The sequence below is a fragment of the Carcharodon carcharias genome, chromosome 15, assembly GCF_017639515.1.
Source record: "Carcharodon carcharias isolate sCarCar2 chromosome 15, sCarCar2.pri, whole genome shotgun sequence".
NCBI classification, from domain to species: domain Eukaryota; kingdom Metazoa; phylum Chordata; class Chondrichthyes; order Lamniformes; family Lamnidae; genus Carcharodon; species Carcharodon carcharias.
Window position 1 is genome coordinate 54,420,894 of NC_054481.1, and position 10,636 is coordinate 54,431,529.

At 43.6% G+C, this 10,636-nt stretch overlaps 1 protein-coding gene across 1 annotated transcript in view; it reads right to left on the bottom strand.

Moving 5' to 3' along the window:
• Positions 1–10,418, bottom strand: part of LOC121288542 (MICAL-like protein 2) — a 103,789-nt gene extending 93,371 nt beyond the window's left edge. The window contains exon 1 of the mRNA XM_041207123.1: positions 9,868–10,418. Within this exon, the coding sequence (XP_041063057.1) occupies positions 9,868–10,010 (143 nt within the window). The 5' untranslated portion in view covers positions 10,011–10,418. The remainder of the gene's footprint in view (positions 1–9,867) is intronic.
• Positions 10,419–10,636: the final 218 nt, after the last annotated feature.

Consider the following 10,636-nt stretch of genomic DNA (forward strand, 5'->3'; position numbering starts at 1 on the left):
TGTGGGGGAGAGAAGGGCATGAGGACAGATGTGTCATGTGTCCAATGGCCAGACTGTGGTGGAGGGTAGATAGAGGCAGGAAGTCATGCGATAAAATCTCCAGAAATACATTCAAGCAGAGTTGGCAATCCTAAATCAACCTTCAGATTAAACATTGATCTGAGGCACATCTGCCTATTCCAAGAATGGTTCAAAATTAGTCTCGTGAACAATAATTGTCCCTCAACCAGCATCAGAGGAGCAGGTCAGTCATCGCAATGTATTTTTTTGTGGGATCTTCCTGTGTGTTGCATGGCAGCTGTGTTTGGCTGAACAAGTCATCACATTTCTAAAGTCACTCTTTGAGATGTTTCAATCTCTTTTGCCCGTCACTTTTAAGAACATACTTTGTCTTTTGGATATTTGAGGTTGAAAAACAAACGTCTGAAAGGGGACAAAGGAAAAGAAATGCTATTGTTAAATGTTTCCATTAATCATTAACCAATAGTGTAAGGAACCAATGCAAATATTAGGCACCAGAGTTCTTTAAGTGGTCCTTGTTTGTAAAAGGATGTTTTAGCGTAAATAGGTGTGGCTATATGGTGTTGCTGAATTTACACCTCAGCTGAATTTTGTAGAAAGGACATGTGGTTAATATAAAATGACAGGGACACAGAATGAATAAAAACAAAAACCTATTCAAAAGATGCATTGTGACTGCACAACATGACGCAACAGTCTGACAACTCTGACCGGAGTTACTATAGGCAAGGCAACCATAGCAACCCAAGACTGAAACAAACTATGCAGAAACGTGTATTAAACACATTTTGCAATGATCCTTTGTAATTCAATGCTGCCTTTCAAAGAAGGGCAAGGAAGTTCTCCCTGGCATCCTGACCAATATTTGTCCCTCATCCAACATCACAATAGCAAAACATTGGCATTTGTGGGATCTTGCTCTGTACAAATTGACTGGCGCATGTCCTACATTGCAAATAATGACTACACGTAAATAAAGTGCCCCACTGGCTGTGAAGCTTTGGGACGTCATGAGATGGTGAAGGGTGCTGGATTAATTAAAGTTCCTTCTTTCTGGGTTGCCTGTATTTTACTGACACTCTTTCAGGAAACAGTTAACTATAATAGGAATCCTTGTAAACATCAGTGCTGAGAAGTCCCTTTTCTTTTACAAAAGGACATTCCCCATAGGACAGAACTATGCAAGTTCTGGGAATGTGGGGAATGAAGAATTTTAATTACTGCCCACAGATTTCACACAGGATGAATGCAAGCTCAGTGTAATCCATCTCCATCTGTTCATTTAAAAACTCGGGGTGGATTAAATAGATGCAATGCTCCTTTTAACGAGCTTCTACCCCCTCAAGAAAACATGTTACTGCTTTCAAGGAGTGGCTTTTAATGGTCAAACTTGAAAGAAAGTCTATTGCAGCATTGAACTATCTTTCATAGTATGGTCAGCCTGTAACTGAAGTGGAACATAGAACAGGAGGAAAGCAGTCGGCCCTTCTAGCTTGTTCCGCCATATAATTAGATCACAGCTGATTTATATCTTAACTCCATCTATTCGCCCTTGATTCCATGACTCTTAATACCCTTGTCTAACAAAACTGTCAATTTTAATGTTTTTAATTACCCCCCAGCCTCAAAAGTTTTTTAATGGAGATTATAGCTCAGGATTTCCACTACTCTTTGCAGGAAGTGTCGGGGGCAGGGGGGCAGTGCAAGATCAAGGCACACGGAATCAGGCCATCTTGGGGCTGAATTAGCCACTCACCACTGATAATTTCAAAATGCTATAATGAGGCCCATGTTCCAGTATATCGTGAACTTTCAGTCAATACTTCATATCTTCAAAAAAAAACCACAAAAGGCTACAAAAAGATGACCACTTGAGGATCACCTGACTTCTCTTGTGAATTGAAATACTCCCCTGCCTCAAGAAGGAACAAAAGGAATTCAATATCTTTTCCTGAAACAAATTCAAAAGAGTAATTTCAAATTGAATGGGTCATTCAGATACAAAGACACTGGCTGTCTCAAACTCTCAAGGTGTGAAAGTCATCACACAAGATATATAATCAACCTGGCCACAATTAACCTGGCCACCCACCTTATGTGGAAAAGGATAAAAGCAAAAAAACTGCAGATGCTGGAAATCCAAAACAAAAACAGAAATATCTGGAAAAACTCAGCAGGTCTGGCAGCATCGGCGGAGAGGAATACAGTTAACATTTCGAGTCCATATGACTCTTCACCGGAACTAAGGAAAAATAGAAAAGAGGTGAAATATAAGCTGGTTTAAGGGGGGAATGGGACAGGTAGAGCTGGATAGTATCACTGGCCCTCTTTCCAGCTCTACCTGTCCCACCCTCCTTAAACCAGCTTATATTTCTATTTTTCCTTAGTTCTGGTAAAGAGTCATATGGACTCGAAACGTTAACTGTATTCCTCTCTGCAGATGCAGTCAGACCTGCTGAATTTTTCTGTGTATTTTTGTTTTTGTATGTGGAAAAGGACTTTGCTTGCTTTTGAAGTAGCAAGTAGTTGTTCTGCAGACAGAGTTACATCAGAAAGCCATCAAAACAGCTGCAAGTCAATTATGCTGCCAAATGTAATAAACAGCTATACCTTGAAAGTGGGAGGATTCTCCCCAACCTATTCCAACTTCAAGTTCATTTGAGAACCAACATCTTGTAAATTCAACTATAAGAAACCTCACAGCTTACTGAGAATGCTCTACTTTATAAGAACTTCACTTCAACTGAAGCATCAACTCATCTAAGAAACTACAGGCCTGCCACAAAAGAGAGGCTGAGACGATCAGAAATTGTAATTGTATTGTTCTTTTCCTCATCTGTATTTAATCTTTGTGTGAGTGATAGCATGTGTAAGTTGAGCGAGTGAGATGTTGCATTTTAAACTTCCAGGGCAAGTGTGTGATAATAAATAACCTTCTTTATTTTTAAATTTAAAAAAAAGCTTGCTGCTGGAATTATTTAAATTGAAACAATCACTCTGAGGGTAAGAAAACACACACCCCTGTGTGACATTGGGTTTAGGAGATGGTGGGTGGAGGAACTGAAAGAGAAGAAATAAACTCCCCAGTGAACACCCCCTACTCCATTGAAAGCTGCACACAAATGGATGTTAGTAGAGGGCATATCTGGTGTTGTGTGTGAAGCCCTCCTTGGACAAATAGTCTTCCACATATGGAGTGCAGAGTTCCACTGCTAAAACCTCTCAGTAGAACTCTAGGCCATTTATTCAGGCTAGTCTTATGTTGATTTATTGATGCACTTTGAATGAATGTGCTTCTTTCCCACCTCAAACTATTTGTGAGAGCGGAACACCTGGAATGTTAACCACAACATCTCTGAGTGAACACAGCATGACCGTGGGGCAGCTGTCATAAAAACAAATGAAAATCCTATTTACCTGAATTATCACATCACTTCCATTACAGTGGAATATCTCTGGACATTGCTTATTCCTTCAACTCTATAGTACTTTGAAAATTGCTGAACTGAAATAGCCTGGGATCTTTCTGCAGACTTTGGCCTGCAATAAGATCATGGAGACTCACTCTGTTACGAGAGTTAAAACATTAGCCATAAGTGATATAACTGGAGTACCAGGGGGTTATGTGGGGTGGTGGCAGAGGGTGGTCAGAGGTAAAGGAGAGAAATCCTCCACTGAGCATCCATTCCCAGCAAATGTTGCCAACCCTCCAGGATTGCCCTGGGGTATCCAGGAAGTAAAGATTAATTTCCTGAAAACTGTTTCCAGAAAAACTAGAAGGGGAGGGGAGTAAATCATAGAAGGGAATAAAAAATCTCATGCATTTTTCTTCAATTATCTTTTAACACTTTTGTTTATTAGTCAGAATGATGTTGGAGATGCAAGAAAGGATGTTTGACTGAGGAGGGGTGATTAGAGGTGGGAGGTCATGTGATGGAGCACCAGGAATATGACCAAGCAGAGTTAGCAACCCTAGCATCCAAACTATTTCAGATTCTCAAATACAGAACATGAGGGTAGAACCTGGATGCCAGTATGTGCCCAGAATCCTCCCTTTATAAGTATTAGGATTATATGGCAGCTCAGATAATCTCCAGTTCCACATTAATACCACCTGATAGTCATTGCCACAGCTACTTTCTAGAGATTAAAATGTAGTTTAAAACAGGGACCAGAATCTGTGAGAAGGACTAGATCTAATGAGCTTCCCAACTCATTATAATGAATTGAGAAACATTGTAACTCCTAATTCCAGACAGGAACAGTTGTGCAGACACACTCAGCACCCACCGCATCTGCTGGCATATGCACAGTTTCTCCCACTGCTGGTGCCATTATTGTGTGCCAGTTAGCTGATGGCAATAGCAATTTGTGCTTTGTCTGCACCATCCTGTCGCCACTGGCCCAAACTCTCACCATTTCCCACTCGTCACCCCTCTCCTGAACCCTCGCCGCCTCCCATTCATCACCTCTTTCGTGAAGCCTCGCCACCTCCCACTTGTCACCCCTCTCCTGAACCCTCGTCACCTCCCACTTGTCACCCCTCTCCTGAACACTTGCCGCCTCCCATTTGTCACCCCTCTCCTGAACCCTCGCCGCCTCCCATTTGTCACCCCTCTCCTGAACCCTCACTGCCTCCTATTTGCCACCTCTACCCTGCTCCTCACAGCACCATGTAGACACAGAGGAAACTGTGCTGTACATTGTCCCATCACATGCTCCCAACCTGGATTAGATACAGAGTAAAATAGCACATTGTCCATCTAAATTGTCCAAATACCTGCCATTCTCCTATCAGATCAAAAAAATGCTGCTTTCTTGAGCATTATAGTCACATCTTGGTTAACCATTTCAGTCTTGTGCCATAATTGTCTGACACACAATCTACTTCTATATTACCATTTTTATCAAAAAGGCAGGTTTTTTTTAAAAAAGAGAAGAGGATATAGGATTGTTTGCAGTTTCAACTTCAAGGTCTAATTTTTTTCAGCCTGAGGTTCATCTGCAACATCTTTGGTGCGGGCAGCTGCCTGGCACATCACAGGCACTGCAACTACATGTTCTGGGACAGCACCCTCAGAAGTTGCAGCTTCAACAAACTCAGCCATTGAAAAACCACTTCTCACTTCAGTTAAGTTCACTTGCAGTGAGCAGGGTGGGGAGGAGACCAGCAGTACTGATCATTGGATCCCAAAACAGGCAGACCATCCAACTTCACTTTAGTGTTCAAGAGACTGATCTGGATTTACTTGGTCAATATCACAACAGGAATGAAATCCTACTCAAAGGCTTTAGTCCCCTTGGCAAACATGGCACAGCATTTAGTGAGTGGGTTGGTTACAATAGTGAATCAGTCTTTACATTTATCACATGCTCTGTCCAGTTTATATACTGTCAGTTACTTCTAAATTATCCAGTAAAGATTCAGGTTTGAGGTACAGAGGGAGACAGGAGAAGGGGAGGCAGAGAGAGAGAGAGGAAGACACACTGACAAAAAGGCAGAGAAACACAAGGGCTGAGGCAGAGAGAGGCGAGGGAGAGAGAGGGGGCAGAGGGAGAGAGAGGCAGAGGGGTAAAGAGAGTAAAACAGATGCAAAAAGACAGGACAGAGAGATGGAGAGGAATAGGAAGAGAGGGGGAAGCAAAGAGTGAAACAGAGGCAAAGATAGACAGGGGAAGGGAGACAGGGAGAGATGGAGAGGAATAGGAAGAGAGGGGAAGCAGAGAGAGGGGGAGCAAAGAAAGAGAGAGAGAGAAAGGCAGAAAGAGAAGGGGACATAGACAGATAGGAACACAGGCAGAGAAATTAGTTTTTGTATCCCTGACAATGAGTCAATCAGATGTTTTTGTGTTACAAAGGGTCGGTTGGACAGGCATTTTCTGGACCAGGGGCCAACACAAATCAGTGGGCCCAAGCGTAATGGGTGAAGGGGTCTTGCTGCAAGTTAGGTCACCAGCATCAGAATTTTGGATGAGAGAAGTACAGCAGCAATCTTCTTTGCTAAATGTTTCTTGTGCTGTGGTAAGGATTATGTTTAAAATATGGGATACCATCTGAATCAAAGAGGTGCTGTATTACAGTGACACAACATCATGTTCTTGGCACTCTCCTCAGTGCTGTCTGTACTAACTAGCTGTTCTAACAAACTTCTTGTGTTATTTTTCTCTCAGTAGGTTGGACATGGGTGTGTTTCCCCTCCAAGTCCAATGATTGGTCCTAGGCCAATTACATCCATTGAATCCATTCCCTCTCTGCTCACTCAATTCCCCACTCATTACAGTCAGAGGCCTTTTGGAGTCTGGAGTCAGCAGCATCCCAATGCATGAAAGAGCACTAGCCTGTTCCAGGCTACAGTTCAACAACCATGATCAGATTGAATGACAGAAGGGGTTTCAAGGGGCTGAATAGGCTCCGAGAATAAGGTGTCTAAGTTTTCTGATGATACAAAGCTAGGTGGGAATGTAAGTTGTGAGGAGGGCACAGAGAGGCTGCAAAGATGGAGTCAGGTTAAGTGAGTGGGCAACAGGGTGACAGATGGAATATAATGAAGACAAGTGTGAAGCTCATTCATCTTGATCATGAGAATAGGAAAGCAGAATATTTTTTTAAAAGGCCTCAAACCTGTAAATATTGATGTTTGGAGAGACTTGGGCATACTTGTACAAGGAAAGCAGAAAGTTAGCAAGCAGGTACAGCAAACAATTAGGAAGACAAATGGCATGTTGGCCTTGATTGGACTACAAGAGTAAGGAAGTCTTGTTATAATTGTACAGGGCTTTTGTGAGACCACACCTGCAATAATGTGCGCAGCTTTGGTCTCCATATTTAAGGAAGGATATACTTGCTTTGGAGGCGATACAGCGAAGGTTTGCTGGGCCCCTGGGATGAGAGGATTGTCCTATGTTAAGAGGTTGAGTAAATTGGCCTATATTCTATGGAGTCTAAAAGAATGAGAGGTGATCTCATTGAAACGTACCGAAATTCTGAAGGGATTTGGCAGGGTGGGCACTGAGAGGTTGTTTCCACTGGTTGGGGAATCTAAAACACAGGGGCACAGTCTCAGGATAAGGGGCCAATCATTTAGGACTGAGATGAGGAGAAATTTTCCACTCATAGGATTGTGAATCTTTGAAATTCTCCACCGTAGTAGGTTGTGGACGCTCCATCAGTCTGAGATAGAAAGATTTTTGGTCTCTTAGGGAATTGAGGGATATGGGGAGTGGACAGAAAAATGGAGTTGAAGCTCAAGATCAACCATGATCATATTGAATAGTGGAACAGACCCGATGGGTCATGTGACAAACTTCTGCTCCAATTTTTTGTGTCCTTGTGTTCCTATGACCCATTGGCAGCTCTTGATGCTCAAGTCCAAGATCTTGAACAGGCTACTTGTCAATGAAGGATGGAGGCATGGGCACAGTGGGTTTTACAGTGGACAATCATAGCCAGCCCTAGATCCTGTGATCACTAGGCACCACTTTTCAACACAGTTAAGTGTCGATTTGAGATCAGACCCTGGTCCAGCAACTCCTGATGCTGCACGAACATCATAAAAAACATCGATTTTTGAAAATAATCCCTTCTCATTTTTAGACAGTACATGAAGTTCAACCACAATAGTAAAACATTAGCTTCAGTCATGTCCCACCCCCAGGATGACACGCCAGCCTCTTCACAAGTTACTTCAATGCACTGTGGCACTGACAAGTAATAAAGACCAGGGCTCGTTGATAAAGCAGCAACACAACCAGCAGAGGAAGTGAAACCATGCTCACAAGGAGCACTCCAGTGACCTCCAGGAAAGAAGGGACATGGGCCTCGAATTCACTCGAGGAAAATCTTAATGCACAATTGCTGAACGTGGGAGTGAGATTGTATTATCAGCTAATTTAATCAGAGGAATTAATTCATTTAAAGTAAACACATTAAAAATTCCACTAAAGTAGAAGGAATTAAACAGAGAAAGCTTCCATCCACAGCATCATTTCAAACTTAAAGAGGCAATTTTAACCCCAAAGAGCAGGCAGGTTTGGCTGGTTGGAAGATTAAAGTGTTAAAAATTTGCATTCTGACCCCAGCCTACCACCACTCCTCATATTTCAAGTTTTAACAGAGACAGGTTCGGTGAGGCAACCAATCAGCTCGCAGGAGGTGAGTTGGCAATTTAGATATTCTAATGAGGTTGACAGCCTCATTTGTCCCATGATTTCAAGTTGAACGCTGGCTGGTCGGAATACCATGCTGGAGGAAACTCTGCAGCTGAAGGAAAGGCAAGGACTGGCGGGCCAGGAAGTCAGTGCCATTCACTTTACCTGCTAGATTTGACATAGCTGCCTTGCAAACCCCTGCAATCAGACACTTGGATTCCCCCTTTACCTAAAGGCCTCAAATTCCCCAACCCCAGCCTACGATTCCTCTCTTCTCCACACACTGATGACATGGGCACCTGACAGCCAACCTCACAAGCTGCTGGCTGTGGCTGCGAAACAAAGATAAGAATTGTTAATCAGGTCCCGCCTTGAAATTTGGCCCAGCCTGAGGGAAACTCCATCTTCTGGGTTTACCAAACTCAATGCTCCATCAACTCCCTCCCCACCCGCAGTAAAAGTTCAGCCCAATGAGCTGAAGCCTATTATAAGTTCTCACTGGCCTGTTCAGATCACCTCCAGTTCCCCACACATTGGCCCAAAGACCCACTCTCTCATTTCCACTGTTGATTTGCACAAATCCCAAAATCACTCCCCCATCTCCAGGACCTCATCCCAAAATCAATCCCGATCTCCAGCACCCCATCCCAAAATCACTCTCCCATCTCCAGCACCTCATCCCAAAATCAATGCCAATCTCCAGCACCACATGTCCAGTTCAGCATTCACACCCTGGCCCTCAGAAGGTTTGGCTCAACCATAATCCCCAAAATCTCTCACTTCAATCGCTTCCTTGTCTGTTGTGGGATCTTGCTGTGTGGAAAAAAAACAGCTGCCACATCTGTTTGGATAACAGCTGTCACTAGTTAAGTAACTCATTTCATGGATCCATATTTAGGAGAGGCGCTGCAGGAAGATGGGAGTTTGATGAAGGAATGTAGCATTGGTAAATGCTGATTTTATAGATATTACTGAAATTGCCCAACGTCAGGAATTCCCAGCCCAGATCCTCTCCGGAATTCCTTCCTGCTCGGCTGCAGCTGTTCACCATTAGCAACACGACTGGCGCGAACGCCAGCCTCTGAAAAGAAAATCTATATTCGATCGGAAACATCTGGAGCCCGTGAAACCGGTGCTAAATAATCAGAAGTCAAACGGGGAACAGTAGCAGAAAAGGGTTTATATAGACACATAGCCGCCCACCTCTGATCTGACTTAATATCAGCACCGGCACATCAAACCAAGCATGTCACAAACTGGCCAATTCCGACTCAGAAAACTGAGAACTCCTCTTCATTTTCCTGCTTTTAAATTCAGATCCCCTACCCATCTGTTCAAATATAGATGGTGCATACTCGTCCCCATTCCCAAAGTACTGATGCCCGGGGAATTTAATCCCTAATATCAGTGCCTAAAGCAAGCCAAGAGCAAAATTTAATTAAAAATCAAGACGCATTTCCACTTTTGGAACAGACCGCACGGCGGGTTGAGCGGGTAATTGGGTCGAAACGGGGCTGAGACCAGTTCTGTTACGGGCTGGATTGGTTCCCCCTCTGTACTTAATTTGGGGCTGTTTGCTCTTGCCTCCCTCCCTCTAACAAAACACACAGAGAAACACGTACACACACAGGAAGAAACATAATCTGCTCCTTCCCCCATTTGGGGAAAGAAGTAATTTGCTGTTAATTTCTGGCTTACATGAGGTCCGGTCTGAAGTGGTGCAAGATCGCACAGAAAGCGAGCCCATCCCGCCACGAGGTCGTCATGTTAGTAATCTCCACATTTCCATATCCCTGACATTGCTTCTTGCACCACTGCTGCAAGGCTTTGATCGCGGCCATAGCGACTCCAGAGAGACAGGGAAAACGGAAAGAAAGGAACAGGGTACAAAACAATCAGGAAATCCGGGAGAAGGAGAAAGAGAAGAGAATGAAAGAGAAAAGAGAGGAGAGAAAGAAGAGAGGTAGAGAAGGAGAAAAGATAGATGAGTGGAGGTGAAGGAGATCGAGGAGAGGAGAAGGGAAAGAGGAGGGGTTAATAAAGGGCAGATAGAAATTGCAAAACACAACATAAGTTTACAGAGCCGTTTTATGAAAATGTCGGAGACCAGATCTACGGGAGACGGGGAAACAAGAACAGAAACACTTTGAGAGAAGTTAGGGAGCAGGCTGCGCAGAGTTTGAAAAGAAGATGGCAAAAGAGATGTGAAGAAAGAGAGAGAACGAGTCTGTCCGGATGCCCCTGGAGAAGTTAACCAGGAAACTGGCTGCAAGTCACTGAAATACACAGGGGCTGACTGACAGTCAGCAAGGGCAGGGGGATTGTCCGGAACTCAGCAGCATCCTGATAGAGGCTGGCATTTATTGGGCAAAATTAGGGATTTCCAGTTTGAAATGACATAAGTTCAAAACACACAAATCAGCACTTTCCAATTCACCTGAGAATAGAACCACCCCCACACCTGAGT